At 34.2% G+C, this 18,204-nt stretch overlaps 1 protein-coding gene across 4 annotated transcripts in view; it reads right to left on the bottom strand.

Annotated features, from left to right (window-relative positions):
• Window positions 1-6: 6 nt before the first annotated feature.
• VPS13C (vacuolar protein sorting 13 homolog C) overlaps window positions 7-18,204 on the bottom strand; it is a 79,622-nt gene continuing 61,424 nt past the window's right edge. For 3 of the 4 annotated variants that reach the window (XM_031555279.1, XM_031555280.1, XM_031555281.1), the window contains 16 exons: window positions 17,678-17,759; window positions 17,523-17,592; window positions 16,641-16,752; window positions 15,727-15,840; window positions 15,461-15,597; window positions 15,095-15,176; window positions 14,518-14,631; window positions 14,208-14,283; window positions 13,391-13,554; window positions 12,215-12,260; window positions 10,393-10,516; window positions 9,602-9,716; window positions 3,733-3,824; window positions 2,338-2,461; window positions 1,957-2,040; window positions 7-353 (listed from right to left, as the gene is read on the bottom strand). In XM_031555279.1, the coding sequence (XP_031411139.1) occupies window positions 252-353; window positions 1,957-2,040; window positions 2,338-2,461; window positions 3,733-3,824; window positions 9,602-9,716; window positions 10,393-10,516; window positions 12,215-12,260; window positions 13,391-13,554; window positions 14,208-14,283; window positions 14,518-14,631; window positions 15,095-15,176; window positions 15,461-15,597; window positions 15,727-15,840; window positions 16,641-16,752; window positions 17,523-17,592; window positions 17,678-17,759 (1,638 nt within the window). In that variant the 3' untranslated portion in view covers window positions 7-251. Of the gene's footprint in view, window positions 354-1,956; window positions 2,041-2,337; window positions 2,462-3,732; window positions 3,825-4,669; window positions 8,944-9,601; window positions 9,717-10,392; window positions 10,517-12,214; window positions 12,261-13,390; window positions 13,555-14,207; window positions 14,284-14,517; window positions 14,632-15,094; window positions 15,177-15,460; window positions 15,598-15,726; window positions 15,841-16,640; window positions 16,753-17,522; window positions 17,593-17,677; window positions 17,760-18,204 lie in introns of those variants that run through there. The other variant, XM_031555282.1, reaches the window with a different exon arrangement.

Here is an 18,204-nt window from a genome sequence, read left to right as displayed (position 1 = left end):
AAAAAACCAGCAGAAAAGGACATTTCAGAATAAGAAAACCTTTTATAACAAGTTGTAAATTTTAGATGCTTATTTTAGAGTAACAAAATCCATAGTTTTGGCAAAACACAAAAGAAAGTGTTTATGACAACATCAAAGGGAGATCTCAGTTATTTTATCTGTAGTTTCAGCAAAATGTTTCTATGTTGCTTCTAATCCATTTTAGTGATAAGATCATATGTCAAAGTCAAACCCAACAGATCCTGTTATTATCAAGACAGCATTTGTGGTTTCTTCAACCGCAGCGATGCTTGTTTCACCAGCTTTTGTTGTTTTCTTGTTGCCCATGCTTCCTCAATGGCAACACAAACGCTCTGAAAAGAACATATTGAAAGAAAGAAATTCAAGTTAGCCTGCAGTTTCTTTCTGTGATATACTACCAAAAATGGCTAATTCAACATTCCAATCTATATACGCGAAGCATGGCTGTGTGTGTTAAGTACTGGAGTAGCTTGGATAGCCCACCTAATTTTACATAAGTTATTCTGGCATTCAGTGAAAGCTGAAGTGTTTGAAATGCTTATCGGTGTGCTTTTGCTCATGATTCCATTAAGTCTAACTTCTACCATGAGTATGAAGAGAGAGTAATTTAAGCTGGGTGGACAGACAACAAGCATTAGAGTCACTGAAGCATTTCAAGCGTGGATTGTTGGTAACTTACAGAAATTGGGGAAAGATTCACATGACTAAAAAGAGGCAAACTTGAGACCCAAAATCTTATTGTTTGTGAAGTATACTTTGTTTTTGTGGCATCTTATCAAATCAGCAGAATTCTATGAGCGTAATCTAAACAAAGGGAGATGCAAATTGTGGAGTATTACCAATAGAACTGAGCAATTGAAATTCACAAAAGGTAAACAGAACAGAGAAATTTATTTTCAAAATACACATAGTAGAAATAAGAGCAAAGGAACAGTAATTAAGTAGTAACAGGAAAAAGAAAATGAAATTGAAAAGTATTTATCTGGCATTGCCAGATAAAATCAAAATGATCTTTACTTGTCAACCTAAAGCATTATTTGGAAGGTATGCCACAAAATAACACTGAAAAATACTTTTTCTTCAGGTAAGAGTCAGCGAAATAGTAATAGACACTGTTTCAGTATGTAAAAAAGAAAGAAGTGCTGTCACTTGATTGCCTTCTTCCTCTCCTGTCTAATCCCCATCTTTTAGATTGTCTTCATCAGTTTCACAGGAGAAATTTGGTTATATTCCAATTGTGACTTGCTATTTACTCAAGGTGCCATTTTAATTGTGCATACAAGATGCAATGGATTTAACTGAATCCACTTTTGATACTGGGAAGAATTCTTCCTCTCATAATTTGCTACAAAACTACATTAAGGCAGATAGTTACCCAGGTCAATTTTTCTACTGCTGAGGAATCATGGAATTGATGCAAATTGTTAGCTTAGCCTGTGCAAGTCAGCTACAAGATCCAAGCACATACTGAACAAAAACTGCCCCAAATCACCTCTCCAGCATCAACATGAGCAAACATCAGAAAACAAATGGAAGAAAACCAGCAGAGCATGAGGAGCAGGGAATAAGTAATTCTTTTCACACAGAGGTCCACTTATTGGGTTAATTCAATTACCCTGAAATACTGAGAAGGGAGCATAATTCAGACATACGCTGACTACAACGAACTTAATCAATTATTTGAATTATTTTCCTTTAATGAGTTACAATGTACAAAGTATAAAATGATGCAACTTCAACTTTATTCTTGCACACACCCTCGAATGATTTAAACTGCCTTAACTCATTGTTTTCCTGGTCAAACTCATTTTTCAACAAGAAAATATAGTCAACAGTTCCTAGGAATGTGAACATTACTATTTTTTAGATGTTTAGAGTTTCAGCAAGTACAACAACATCATAAGACAAAAGAAAACAGAAGAATAAAGAATATACCGCTGCTGTAGCTTCATCCTGAAGTTGAATTGCCTTTTCACATCTATGACCTACGCTGTCCTTCCTTTGGAACATCCTTTGATCCTGTTGCAAAGGGGCACAAAAATATAGTTTTGTGAGTCACCTGAACAAGAACGCAGAATCTGATACATAAATGGCTTGAGTGTCAGCTTCAGCTTAGACTTCAGTTCATTCTCTGTCCAACACATCCATACTTATGAAAAATACGAATTAATTTCTCCTATCTCCAAAGCCAGGAGTTAAGAGTCATCAGATAAATTAAAAGCATCTTTGGAACTCTTAATAAGCAGTGTTGAATAATAAATAATTTAAAATAAATAAAAAAAGACAAAAAAACAACAAACCACATAATTTTCTTACCAAAACAGTTAGTTTTAAAACACTTCCTTCACAAGTAGGACAGCACGTAAAATCTTCAAATAAGTAATCCCACTCTGCTGTTAAATGACCTAAGATTTCCACCTCTTTTACATATATCACCCTCCTGTTCAGAAGGAAAAACACATCAATACATGATTTCTACCAGAAACCACAGCTTTATGAGAAAACAAAATGGAGAGCAGAAATGTTTGAGAATGCATTTTCTATGTGGATCAAAAGTATCCATTCAGTAGCAGTTCAACTGTATTACCTTAATATATATTCTAAGACCATTAGTTTGTCCTTAAGACTCAGATGTTCTATGATATCATATGGGATGCTCAGGCAAATTAATCAAAACCACCAGCCACTGGACAACAGAGGGATATGATTTCATTTTAACCAGCTCCTCAATGCCAATATCTACTATGTGACAGCAGTCAGCCAGCTGAATACTGTCTACATAGTGAAATAAGTACTTAATTAGACTGACAGATGATCCATTGCTACAGTTTACATTTGCTAACTAGTTGCCCCTTCATCTCCTTAGATATCCAAAGTCATCTAGCACACAAAGAAAAAAAGTGGCAGTTCTAAATGGAATTAAGCTAGAAGCTTTAAGCATATATTGACCAACTGGATTAAGAACAGAAGCACATACTTTAACTGAAGCTTTAAAAAAAAAAAAAAGTCCCACCACAAGCAAACCTAAACCACCTATCATAAAAATGTGTCAGTACCTATCTTAAAAATCTTGTTATGCTACAACATGAAGTGTACTAGTTGTTATAAAACAAATACAGGTTGGCTGTCTCCCAGAGTTTTGGTATGGATAGGCCTACCTCATACACCAGGCAAAGGGCAAAAACTAGTAGCATCTAGGATGCAGAGATCATAACCCATGGGATCATCTTGTCTTAGCACAGTTACAAGGTTTTGAGCTCTCAAACCATCCAAGACAAGCAATATCTTGCATTCTAAATACTGCCTGATGGATTTAGTATTCATTTTAATTTGAATATAAGAAAATCTGACTCAGAGTACTTTTTACTTAACAAGCTTGCAAACATGCATTATTAAAACATTGGTTTGACTGCAGACACTTTGCACAAGCTAATTTCAAACATCAGAAAGAGAAAAAAAGCATTTCCCCCAGCAGAATGAAATAGTCAATGCTTTTAGAATTAAAATAGCTTCCTGAATTAGTGTAGCTAGTGTCAATATAACTGATCATGACCTCACATTTTGAATAAAAGAAAGAAAAGAAATTACAAAATCAATAAGAAAACAAATAAGAAAAGTGCATATGCAAAGAACAGCTATTATTTCAGACTTAGCCAGATGCCTGATGCCTAAATTGAAACAAGCTCATAAAAAACCTTTGGGACTTAGTACCTATTGGTAACAATAAGGTTTGCCCTTCTGCCTCTTGGAAGCTCACAGTGGTATCGGTAGTTCTCTTCTTCCAGCTTCCTTATGTGCAATTTCTGAAACAGAAAATGAAAACATTTGGCCTGTAAAAACAGAAGTCAAAGCAATGTATTCAATTCATCTTTTCAAAAGGATTACCTTGTTGAACTGCTTCTTTCAGGGCATTCTCTCACAGTGCTCCCAGTCCTGAAGCATCAGTGAAATATCTGATCCCTCCCACCATTCAAAAGGGAGAACATGACACTATGGTGTTATTAGACTACTTATTTACCTTGCATTTCCTTTTTGTGCTAATTATTGTTTAGTAATTCCTATTCTGCTACATCCTATGTTGTAGACTTGATTCAAAAGTGAAAATCCTGTAACATTACCTTTTAAAGAATATAATGCTTGTTTTAGACCCGTAGAAATAACCAAATTACAAATACTCAGCGCTCCTCAAGGGTCAGCTTCTAAAGCACTGAAAAAGCACGCTTATTCAACATCCAAATATGGGAGGTATATGAAAGTGCAGATCAAACTACCCATCACATTTCTGTTAAACAGCTACAAATTAAATGACCAACTACAAAGAGAGGTTTAGAAAAGCTTCAAAATACCACTGAAGTGCTTTCGAACTATTTTTACATTCTTAAATATTTTTTTATTAAGCATTTTTCTGATTTTCCATTCTTCATGCTATTTAAGCGAAGAGTGATTTTTTTCTACATTACATCACCAGCTTTACAATATTCAGTCAACCCCAAAGAGCAGTACTGCAGAGTTTCACAGTATATCTCAAATAACATTCACAATAATTTTAGCTTAAAGACGTCACATTTCAGAATGATACATCAATGAATTTAAAGGAAGTTTCAGTTTAATTCTGTTATTAGGGAATTCATCTGCTGTATAGCAGTAAATTTGAATTTAATTGATAAACTAGAAAGAGCACTCTGGAAACAAAGGAGGGAAGAACAACAACAACCCAATACAGTTTTAGTTACTCCCTGTAAATAAATGACCTCCTCAATTTCCATAGCTGACTCTACGACTTGACTCCACGTTTATCTGTCTATGGTCAAGCACACAGGCTAAAAGCTCAGTACAGATCAAATAACCACAAAGAAAGCCATAATCCCAGCCTACTTCAGAATCAATTGAAAGAAATTTGAATTTGAAATGAAAGTTTGCATTTTATTCTCATTTATTTAAAGCTTAACAAATGTCTTAAAGCATCATCATACATTTGAAGAGATCCCAGGAAAACCCTTTAAAAGATCAAACGACAATAAATGTGCAGTAGATGAAATCAATAGCATAGTGTTTTCTTGGAGTTGATCCCAAGGGATGTGATATTAATATTACATTATGTTGATATGATATTATATTGAATATATAACATTTTTATAATGTATGATATAATATTCCCTATATATATATAATAGAACCAACCAAAAATATAGAGACCACATCTTCTATAATATACACTTATATAATCAATTTCTGGCCATCTTAGAACTTTGATATTGTAAAATAGACATGAAAGAGAAAAGCACGCCACAAAAGACTGCTCATCTCGCTCTTTGCGCTTCTTCAAAACGTAGAAAGACAGCAGCAAATGACTAAAATCACATGAACTCACATTTTATACCCAAACCATAGCTGATTCAGTTATAGAAATCTGAATATATAAATTTAAATACAAGAAATGAAAAGCAAAACACATCACTATGCAAGACCACAATTCAGAAGTTGCAACTCATTCTGAATCTTTGTTGGATATGTAAAAAGTGGGACATACTGCACTTTTAAACAGATTTATTCATTATTCCTCTGTTTAAACTCAAAACTTGTGAGGAAGTCTGGTTTTGTAACCCTAACTTCAAAAACTATCCTGGTATTACGTTCTGTATATTAAGACCAGAGCTTCCATGGAGCTCTCACCCCAAGAGATGTAGTATTTGTCAGAGCTGTACCAATACTCCTGATACAAATTCAGTGCGTTACAATGGTGCATTATGTAAAAAGGGGTTTGGACACTTGATGCAAATCACTTTGTGATCTGCATACACTGTTCAAGTTCAGGCATCTTTATCAGAAGCTTTTACTTTGATAAGACTACTCAGCACTTTTAAGAAGTTCAATTACAGTTATTTTACATGGAAATGAAAGAAGTAATGCATATATACACAGCAGAACTGAAACTCAACTAGATATATAATCTGCAGTTTTTCTTACTGCAAAACATTAGCATCACCTAATTATTCCTCAAGTATTCTGTATTCTTAATGAAGTTCCATGTGTTAACTAGGAAATGAGGCAAAGTAGCACTATAAACACAAATAAGAACACATCACATCCCACCAAACCTTAAGTGCTGGGTATAGATGGGAGTCTCCTCATCAGAACAGGCAGTAATGCCCACACATTAAAAGGCAACAACTAACAAAGCCCTGCATGAAGATAAGGCTCATGAGAAAACTCATTTCTCAAGAAACAATCCTCCTGAAGTTGCCGTATTTTTCAGTTTGCTTTCTCCAACTGTACATAGATTTCACATAACATATTCTTTACTACTAAGCCTCACTGCATGAGCTAGAGACATGCCCTGCAAGATGTAACATCTGAGTGGAACCCTGTGTAGCCCAAAGAGCATATCCAGCATCTATGGAAAAATGAACATTGCAATCAACCAGCCTCCATCCCACTGCTCTTCTCACTGCGCACCCTCCTCCCAAAAAAAAGACGACACTCTTCTGAGAGGAAAAACAAGAGCAACAAATTTGCCTTTTAAGACATGACCTACAAGTATGCTCACCCTAAATACGGCTCTAACATTCAGGAACATCCACATTTTTGGGTAAAACATCTCTTATCCAATCACTGGATATTTTTAAGGCACCCATTCCTTAAGGTAATATGACAATGTTTCAACCTTGATATACATATTTATTTTAAAAGAATAAGCATACTAGAGTAAATTGAAAAAGTCAAAGCGAGTGAACTACAAAAGTATTTTGCACAGCTCCTCTGTAGAGGAATTAAGTCAGAGTAGTAAGACTGCTAGGCATTTTCAAAGGAAAAGTGAAGGAGTTAATGACATAAGATGCATAGAAGTAGTGTGGCTGGAGAAGAAAGCATATTGAAACATGAGGTTTTTAAATCAACCAAGGAAAGTCACTTATATTTTGATACAAACAATGAACTCTATAAATGAATCTAAGCTGTGCCATTAACGTGGCTAAAGCAACAGGCAAGGAGCAGAGCTTTCTCAAATTAATTTGAATTAGTTACTCAATTTAATAAGGTAAAAGTCAGTGGCAGAATCAGGGATAATACAATTAAGGCAAGACACAGAAGTATTTGGTGGAGGTAAGAATGGAATTCGAAATAATTTCAACTGCATAGGCAGGAAAATAATTTCTGGGTCAATGTTTGTATGGCAGATAGAAAGCATCGAGAAGCCAGGCATGCAAGAGAATATAGGAATTAAGAATCCAAAACACATTTACATATTACAGTTCTCCAATTCTGAATAAGTTTTATTCTTCAGCTACTTACAGAGGGGAGGGGGGAAATACAGTTAATGAGATGATGATAAGGAGGAAATCCTGGTTGAACTACTTGTGATCCTGGGTCAGAACTAGAACCAAAAATAAACTGAACTAACACAAATTACGGCAAATAAATTTGTCTGTATAAACTGACCTTCTGATTTGCTTTCCCTGCTGAAGTATCTGATTTCCTATAAGACACTGCCCATTTTGCTTGGAATTTACACTAAAAAACATAACTTTCCCAATGCTCGCCTCTTGTAAAGACATCAAAACCAGTTTAAAATATGTACGTAAATAAACTAAAAGCTGTGTTCAATTAATTGGCTTCCAAAAGGAAGAGACTATCTAGAGGACTATGCACAGGCTTCGTTCTTGATTAGTATACAATTCTGATCAAAACAATTTAGGCCTAAGAAAGATACAAATATCAGACATGCAAGAAATGCAAAACATCTAGTTTTTAGTGCTAATTATGCTACATTCTCCTTTTTGACAGATGGAGCAAGTAGTGAAACCAGTGAGAAAGCACAAGATTACTGAAAAATATCTTCAGCGCAATCTGCAAATAATAATAGTTAAAATAAAAAAAATTCATTGTATGAAAAAAAAAAAATCTGTTTTGCTCCACACATAATAATGATAATTTCTCTAAAATAGCTAAAATTAAAAAATCTGTATTACATTTCCTTTCTTTAATCGACTTAAATGAAAAATGTTGACTATTGAACTCTAAATTCTAGAAAGGTATGAGCAGCAGAGATGCATCTGCTTGAAGTTTTATTTATTTATTTTATGAAAGTACTTTGCTCCTAAGACAACTTGTTCAGCTTTGTTTATTTACAGTTTTGTGTTGGAAACAAAAGTTATGCCATCACTTCCTGTAGAAATAAATTTAATTATCAATTCATGTTAATAGTTGACACTTAATTATGTTAAACAGAAAAAACCCAGAAGATTCTGTGAATGAAACCATAGTTAGTAAGCTGGCTATAATATTTCTAATTGGTAGAATTTCATAGAGTAGTAGTAGTAGAAAAGGCACAGGGGTTTTCAAACATCTAAGTGGTTGGCCTATAGCATATTACAGAAACCAGAAAGACACAGTTTTCTTCAAGTTTTTATGGAAACAGTATTTCCCTACAATTATGAAATAAGCAAATATTTTCACTGAAGAATTTTCTCTTCAATACTATTTTAAATGTTGTGCTCATATGTTACTCCCTTCATCCATAGTCCTAGCTCTATGAGAAAGGTAATATTAACAACCAAGTGTACTCAGCATCTATGCTACCATGATTATTTTTTTTTTCTTCACTCATGTGCCCTCAGTAGCTGCCATTCATAAGGAGCTAAGCAGTCTCAGAAAAACAGACATAAAAGACAAAAGTGCTCCCTTTTCTCTCATCTTTCTCCCTTAGCTAGTCTTACCTTAGATATTCAAGTTCATTTTTAGTTTTGTTTCTTAGCATGGACAACATGAAACACTATCTACTACAAAGAGAAGACACAAAAAGTGGGGAGAGGACATGTTAAATGCAATCATGCCCTTAACCTAAAATAAATAAGGTTGATAAAAGATCACAAAGGAAATCAAGAAGAAATATGGAAAACGTTTACTCCTTTATTCCAGTTCTTGCTGCGTATGCCAGGAGAGAAAGAGAAAGAAGAAAAACATTAGAAATAGAATAGGAAATAAGGACAAGAACTGAACATTAAGAAAGAAGTACTAACAGCAACTTCTACTTTTCAAATGTCCATCAGGGAAGTTATTTTACTCTAATTTTTAGCAAAAAAATTTTAATTTTTAAAGAAAGTTGAAATACACTTCTACTAGACTGATTATTTAGAGCTTGAAAACAACTGTTACTAATTCCCTGTACGTTAGCCACATGTAAAAGCAGCCTAGATGTTCACAGAATGCTTGTAGTTACGACACGCTAACATTAAGAATAATATACTAAATACCAAAAGGTGGTATTCTCAGAATTCATTTTCTCCATTGCTAATAAAACCAGGAATCCCTGTAATTGTATTAAACAGAAAATAAATCAAGCAATTCAAGTTCTATTCACTCTATGTAAGAGTTGCTTACTTAGTAGCAGTAAGCTCTGTTTTTTTCAGCAAGTTTTTCATCTGAGTGCCAAAACTTCTTCTCTTCAAACTATTCTTAACTCTATCTCCCTTCAGAGCAATGCTTTCGTTTGTATTTTTTTTTTCCTCCAGAATTTCTATCATCCTTTAAAGAATCCTGTAGGTGAGAGAACTTAGAAGTGCATTCACAATGTAAGTCATACCTCAAATAAATCATAACCCTCAGCTTCCACCCTATTGTATGGCCGGATGATGCCATCTTCATGAATGAAACGTGGAGGGCGGAGATTCGGTACTTCTTCTGTTGATTCCGCCACCCTGTTAGCAATGGTGGAACAGTATTCTCATTAGCTCATTATACATTTGAGTTTCACTGATTTATGCCTAATATTCATCCTATTTACTATGTCACTTAAACTTTACAATTGTCCTAAAGATGTAAATAACAAAGACACACTGCCAATAATATATATAAAAAAAAACATTAGAGAATTAGCCAACAACAACATAACTTAGAAAAGCATACTCCCATGCCCTGGCAAGCATTAAGAATTCAAGTTGATTAACATTTTCATAAGCTTCCCTTAGAACACACAAATCACCATTGCTGAGTTTCAAACTGGTAACAGTCAATTTTTACAGTAAGTTTAAATGTAATTTAAACATTTGCATTCAGCAGTACATAAATATACCACAGAAGGTAAATTTAAATAAGATCTTTTAATTACTTTTTCATAAGGGAAGCAACTGAAATGAGATAATGAGCTAGTTATTGTCTGTGTGACCTGCAATACTGCAAGACAAATTATAAAGGAACAATTCCCTGAGACCAACATAACACATATTCATTGGAGATTGCTAGGTGTCTCTTGGTCCTATAAATCCTACTGAATATTGTACATAACACAAATGATTTGGTGTCACTACTGGATCATTTCACTACATGGCGTGCAACATACAGAGACTATGTGAAAACATCCTTTTGACTTTTTACCTTTGAATTCCCTGGAAAGTACTGCTTGCCATATCTACAATGCCACCTGTTGGGCGGGCAACCACTCCTACAAGTCCCTTTCCGATTCCTTTAAAGAATCCAGCTGCGCCTTCTTTTTTAGCCCCTTCAGAAGAAAAAGGAGAAAAAAAATGGTATTTTTAATGATCTGCCAGAAGATAGTAGCCATAGAATTAAACAAGTATAGTTCCAAACATCATCGTCTAACTAGAGCCCACAGGAACTGATTATGTACCATGCAGTTACTAAGAAGCCTTCCATACAAGTCACAGATTGCCCATTCAGTAACATAGTTGTTCATTTAAAGCTTTAGCTGCCTTCAAAGCCACCACAAATAAGATCAGTAAGGACCCATAGGCCAAGTCCACCTCCTGGCTCCACAGAGAACTACCCCAAACCCAAACCCCACTGACTCATGTTCAACTTGCTATCAGCCTGAACCCCCAGATTTTCATAGGGCTGCTCTCCAGCCTCTCACCCCCTAGTCTGTATGTATATCTGGGATTGCCATGTCCCAATGCATAATCCAGCACTGCTCTCGTTAACTTCATGTGGTTGCTGATTGTCCAGTCCTCCAGCTTGTCAAGATTTCAGTTTGTCTCTCCATAAGGCCTCTACAGCTCCTAACTTAGCATGCATTTGAATCCTCCATCCAGAACATTTATAAAAACATCTAAGAGAACTGACCCTAACATGAAGCCCTGTGGAATCCCAGTGATCTCCAGTCTAATGTAACTTCATTTATTCTAACTCTTTGAGCCCAACATATCAGCCAAACTGCTCCTCACATATTCAAGTCAAGTCTTCAAGCTAATATATCAGTCTTTGTAAGTCAATAACAACAAAATAATTGGAATTATCTAAGCTGCATATATACAATTATTTCTCTTTAAACTCCATACTTTTGGTGATACCTAAAATAGAAGAACCAGGTGAGTGTTCAGAAAGCATCTGTTCACCCACTACTGAGAGGAATACTACAGCTCAAATTATCTGCCAGCCACATATAAGAGACAGCATAATAGCAATTAACTTGCAATATTTAAGTCACTTGGATGTGAACTTTAATGTAAAATATATCTTTCTTAGATATTCAGCATCATCTACCATATTGTAGTAGATTTACTAAATTTCATGAAGTAACAGCCTTCGTGAAAACTGCTCTTGGGCACTAAATCAGATTCATTTATTAAGATTTCCCCAATATTTGAAGTCCACTCAAAATTAAAATGCATGACATGTCACCTCCAATACACATATTACTTTAATTGTTCATTATTTTTGCAGTATCAAATATCTATTAACTCAACACGTGATATGAACGTGCCACAAGTAGTGTAAGATACAAAATGTCAGAATCTTAGGACAGAATCATAGAACTGTCTAGCTTGGAAAAGACCTTCAAGGTTAAGTTCAACCATCAACGTGACTTTTTAAGTCTGATCACTGAAGCTATGCCCTTATGTCATAACTTCAAAAGCTTTTTCAACTGGAGTTTAAGTTATTGTTTTTTATAGAATCATTGTTAATATTTTTATTCTAGCTTTAAAGGACAATCTGGTTACTACAGCAAGCCTAACATAATAATTGCAAAGACAATCCCTCCCTAATTCGTACAAAAGCAAGTAACAGTTGTAATATATCTGAGTAAAAGATTGCAGAAGGTTGCATATGAACTAGAAATATAAAAATAATCTTCTTTCGCTTTAGCATCATGATAGAAATTACTTAAAAGTCTATATTAAATATTAATCTTAATAATAAAAAAAATCCTTAAGTGGTGCAGTGCAGGCTTATAACTTACCTTCCACAGGTTTAGTAATTATTCCTGTCACACCGCCAACAACACCCTAGAACGAAGAAAACAATTAAGTCCCTACTTAGAAACTAGAATGCTATTGTCCAGCTAGGCAACCAGGATCTCATCTTCAATTTTAAAAGTTGATAGTGAAATTCAATATCAATATTTTATTTTTACTCTAAAATAGAAAGTGAAAGAGGGAATTGGCTCAAGTAACATTTATTTGGCAACAAAGAAATCCTTTATGTAGTAGTCTGGCAGAATAATTAAGAAAGCTTCTTTGTAACAAAGCTCTTCAGAAAGCTGTCAGAATTTTCAGTCATGAGTGAGTAGTGCCAAATATCTAGGATAACATCAAATAACTGAGAAAGATTTTAAAGTCGAGACATTAAATGACACTAAGGTCAAAAAAAACAATCCAGTGTGGTAACTTCTAAACTTTCAGCAAACTCAATCAGAAATTGACACAATGCTTATTACTTATAATTCTTCAGAAGTAAGTTGATAAGTTGGAATGGCAAGTCATAGAATTTATTGAAATCTTATTTACTTTTGTCTAATAGAAATCTCTCAGAAATTGTTTACATGGGTTTTTTTTTTACACTTAACAGGAAACAGGCACATTCTTTCTTTAACCAGAAAAGGCTTCCTGACTTCACATAATAAAGAACAGATGACACTTCAGCAGTTTCTATTCCAGAAAAAAAAAATCTCTCCCACCTAACATGATACTCACTTTCATACACATTCAACTTGACTTAGAAGAATGTGCAAGTAAATGAAAAAACTTGAGTTTTTGTATGACCTCAGCATATAGAATGCCATTTCTATATAGAACAAGTCCAGAGTTCAAATTCACAGCCAAACTGCTTTAATGACAGAATTAACTGGAAGAAAATATAAAGGGCCCAGTTACTTCAGAGGAAAAATCTGTGTTATTTCTTACAATTTCCCTTTTTAAGATCTTATCTTCATTTCCTTGTGTTGGTCGAAAGAACATAACCTCAAACACTAAAGCTAACAAATGATATGTCTACTATAACCTGTTTTTTACTTCCTGTTTTTGTCTTCTGTTTAGTTCACGTTTAATATAAAGTCAAAGAAGACATTATAAAAACTATATACATGGAAGTATACATTAAGAGCTGACACACCATATACTCAGCTTCCAATTCATACCCGTAAAAAGCCTTTTCCTCCCTTAGCCAGGCTGCCGCTGAAGTCTCTTGGCTGACGACCCATTTCCTCTCTCCGTTTTTGCTGATATTCCTTATCCATAGTAATGGCTGCTAAACCTTTCCCAACAGAACCAGTGATCCTAGACACCACCCCTGCAGCACCACCTAATGGAACAGAAAGTAAAAGCTATTTTTCGTTCACAAATTAATAGTAGAAAACACAGTAAGACACAGATATCTCCCATATTGAATTTAGGTATTACTAATTTACATAAGCTGACTTTCACACTGAGTAGGAGAAGAAATTGGCCTGAAATCTGTTAGTTTAGTATAATATAATTCTTACATCAGCTCAGTATGTATCACATAACATACTGAATGGAAATTGACTTTTTCTGTTAACTGTAAAACACAGCTGAATAAACATCTAAGGTAAATGTAACAAGAACTTAGGAAAAGTACAGTTCTCAGGCATTTCCAGATATTTTGGAATCATTAGAATCACTTTCTTCATTCAGTCTCACTATCTTTATTCATCTGTAACATGTTACAAATTCAGTTGCACACACAATTTTTCTGTTTGCTTTCCTGTTCTGCAAAACAGATTTAGGTGCTCTCAAGTAAGTTAGGTATGAATGGTCTGTAAGGTGAAGACTGGTGCACTATTGCACCACTGTACATTTATTGTAACTTCTGTTTTGAAAATATCTATGGGATATTTCTTTTACATAACTTCTCTATGAAATAAGGAAAAGAATACATAAATGTAATTCATGTGTTAATCTATTTTATCAAATCAGTAGCAATAGGATACACACCCACTGTATGTCCAAGAAGACTTCTAACACCAATTACAAAGCCCTCAGCAAATTCTTCAGGTCCTTGAACAGCACCCTGAAAACGAAGTCTATTATCATTAGAAGAAAACTTACACATGCATTTCAGGAAAATTCTAGCAATTCTTTTACATCAAGGAGCAAGACTGTTTTAATATGGCACTTCTTTAGGAATTGAGGAAGCACTTTTTTTTTTTTTAATGTAAACTGTGCAATGACAAAAAGCCTACAATGCTACCCATTTATTTCATCAGCCTACCGTTTATGCATGGTTAAAGAATCAAAGTCATACCTGGAAAGGCTCATAAAAGAAAGCTTCAACTCCCTCAGACAAGCCTCTGATTAAGCCAAATGGGTTTCCAAGAACATCTAACCCAAGTACAAGAACATACATCTGTTTCAGGAACTAAATAAAAACAAAAACAAAAAATAAATCACTATCAACAACAAACAATCCAGAACAGCTTTAATGGCTGCTGTTACATAGTAGAGTACAAGGGTGATAATTTTTTTTGACTGACTACCCAAGTAAGGTGTTAGAGTACCTGAAGCAAGTATTTCTGTTGTGAGAAAGACTGGCTAATATAAAAAGTACAGTTTATTTATGGATAACTAACAGAACCCTGTGGTGAATGAACGTACAGACAAAAAGAAAAAAAGTAACTACATATATTTCTTCAACATATTTTCAGGAGGTTTTTGTAATTACATTTCAGTAACGTGCCTCCAAATTCCTACTTCAGTACCATGAATTTAATGGGGAAAAAAAAAAAAAATCAGTAGCTTTCATTCATCTTTTCTTTCCTGTTTTCCACATTCTGTAAAAACAATTTTTCAATATTTTATACAAAGGCTTGATTAAAATTTACCTGTTCACTATAATGCCTAACAGCTCTCTTCATCAGCTGGTCTCTCTTGTAGAATTGATATTTAATTTCAAAGTATGCAAGTCTGAAAGACAAACGATTGTGAAGTAATTGTACATTACCTATAGGTACGCTTACTCCTTTTCAGTAGTTCTGGTTTTTTGTTTGTCTTTTACTTGAGATAAACTTGAAGCTATATTCCCTTGAAAAAGAGAAGAACACACACCTCTCCTACATTCCTCCTTTTCAATAGAGGCTCTATCGTTTTATACTAGTGACAATCAGCAAAGTTTAATACAGACCTTCTAACAAAAGTGTACAGTACATATTTTTTTGAATTATTAAAATAAAAATGCTTCTTAGGCTTACTTGAAAATAAGATCATCCACATCTGTTAGAGTAGCTCCAATACTTTTCAACAGTAAATTAAGAGAATGGATGGCTATCATTTCTTCACTCTTTTCTGATGCTTCTCCACCAGAAGCCAGAGACAGACTCAAATGCAACTGTAAAGAAGGAATTAGTAAAACCAACAAGTTCATCCAAAAAGTTTATTGCACCATCTACTTTACCATAAGGAATGAAGAAATAATTTTTATCAAGTATCTTATTACCTCAAATCATCTATCACATACCTTAATTGGAGAAATATGAAAAAGCTCAAAAAAGCTCAGCATTGACAAGTCTGTTAAGGAAGTCTCCATTAGTTCAGTGCTAAGTGCATCCACATCTTGCTGGATTAGTTTAGACTATTTTAATGTAAAAAGAAAAAACGAACAGAAGGTTATCAACATATGTAACAGCAGAAAAAACATACAAGCATATATATATTACACATAAACATATGTAAATATATGAATAAAAGCCAGCATGAAGAATAAATGTGTACAAATACAGCAAAACAGCAAGCTAACTAAATGGTGAGGTACCTCAAAACTGGAAATGGGCTACTTGCTTTTGCATCCCAGATTGTAGTAATACCAAATCTTTTCCTTAAAAGGGTAAACATGAAAATTTGTGACTTTTTATTCCTTCTTGATTACTTGATATGGCCTTATTTCTCAATCACTATCAGATATTACTTCCATATTAATTTAGAAATATTAGTAAAGTAACTAACTTTCTGTGGTCACTTGTATTTTTGTATTTCCTCACCAGATCAGAATTTTAGATAACACATCTGAAGGTAACATTTCTAAGAAAAAAATCACTTTCCAGTTACACATCACTACTGACAAGTCAGTTGAAAGATTACACTATATACCTTAACCTTAATTTACTACCCTTAACACTTCACAGCCACAGTTGAAACAACCATGTCAAACAATTAAACCTTAAAAGAAAAAACAGTTACACATACCACTGTATCAGTTACTCAAACTTGTCTGTTAGTAATACCCAATCCTAAATGACAACAGAAACCCCAATGCTTTGCTGACAATTATTTTATTAAGTCTCTTCATTCATTGTTCTCTAATGCAATATTCACTAAAATATTCAGAAAATCACATAGGCCCATAACGACCTATTGTGGCAAGAATCACATTACCCTCTGTCTTTCAGCTTCTGGATCTGTAGATGGAGTGAAAAGTTCAATAAGTGCTGCTAAGAATCCTTGGTCAATTTTCAGCGCCATTTCCTGGATAAGAACCATGAAGTACCTAAAATAGGAAGATGAACAGTGTATATTTGAAAGCATCCGGAATTTAAGCTAAACTTGTACAAGTAACTGAGGTTTGGTTATTCAGTACTGCTTATTTACAGTCAGGAGGGCTTAATAGCCATGGTGTTGCTATACTGCAAATTATTCAAAATTGACCTAAAAATATCAGCTATCAATAATTTTTATTTTGTACTTTATGATTTTGTGTGCTCTGCTGTAACATATTTGTTCTCTTATCCAACTGCCTTCCTCCATAAGTCATATTATTGAACATTTACTTCAATAAAATTGACCATACTCAAATATTACACCTATATTAGCCAGGTACAAAAACTTAAGCAACCTTTAGAATACTTTCATCTCATTTCATAGTACAAGAACTCAAATGAAGACACAGAAATATTTACTAGAGAAGATATATTTCACAGTAAAATACTGTCTTGAGCTACATTAGAGACGAAATTAGTTATCTGTTGTTAGAGCACCAAATAAACCCAGCACTGTATAGCAAATATGCAGAGATGCAACTCTGATGTTTCAGATGAAGATGTACATCATTCTGATTACTAAAGAACTTCCTTAACAGTTAAAGAGGCCAATTCTTACTTTCTAAAATAAATATTATTTAAAAAGTTTTTTCACTACAGACATTTAAAACTCAATCCAAGTCAGGAGTAGTTTGGATAGGACAATTCCACTGTTAAAACAATGTTCACTTGAAAAAGAATAAAGATCTCTAGAGATGCATTACAACACAATTACACTCACTTGAATTGCATCACTTTGCTGTATTCGTTAAACCTAGTGATAACACTGATGTCAATGAACGGTTTGGGTTCTGAAACAAAAAATAAAAAATAAATTGTCAAGCTACTATATTCAAGGCTGCATAACTCTGGTATCATTAAAGGTTTTTCACTTACCTGAATCCAAAGCAATTGACTTGGGAGGGGCTACTGGGTGAAACACGACAGGGAACATCGATCCTGGTAACTGATTATCAACCTAAAATTATCACATTAATTAGACTTGTGTTTTAATACCACAATAATCAAAGACCGTTTCAGTTTTAGAAGGTCTGGGGATATTCCTTATTTAAGTATACTTCAGTGTTGTTTTCATACTCCCTCCCCCTTCTTCTTAGGGGAAGGAGAAAGGGAAGACAGATTTTGCTGCAATAATTTTGAAAAGTTACTTTTTAAGTAGTACAAGATCTAATGGTTGGAACTGTTGCAAAGGGATGCTTATGGAATTTCACACACACAGTCATTTAGAGGATCTGTAGCTGATGGTACGTTTGACTCTAATAACAAGTACCACCTTCATGCAAAATAAAAACAAAACATGAAAGATAGAGGAAAGTCTTCCCCAGCAGCTGGTCAGAAAAAGTATCAACAGGATCTTTGATGAGTGCCTCCTTTGTACAAGGTTCTGAAGGGCAGCCAGAGCT

The sequence above is a fragment of the Meleagris gallopavo genome, chromosome 12, assembly GCF_000146605.3.
Source record: "Meleagris gallopavo isolate NT-WF06-2002-E0010 breed Aviagen turkey brand Nicholas breeding stock chromosome 12, Turkey_5.1, whole genome shotgun sequence".
NCBI classification, from domain to species: domain Eukaryota; kingdom Metazoa; phylum Chordata; class Aves; order Galliformes; family Phasianidae; genus Meleagris; species Meleagris gallopavo.
Note: the sequence above shows the minus strand (reverse complement) of the source record. Positions and strands in the feature narration are given on the sequence as shown.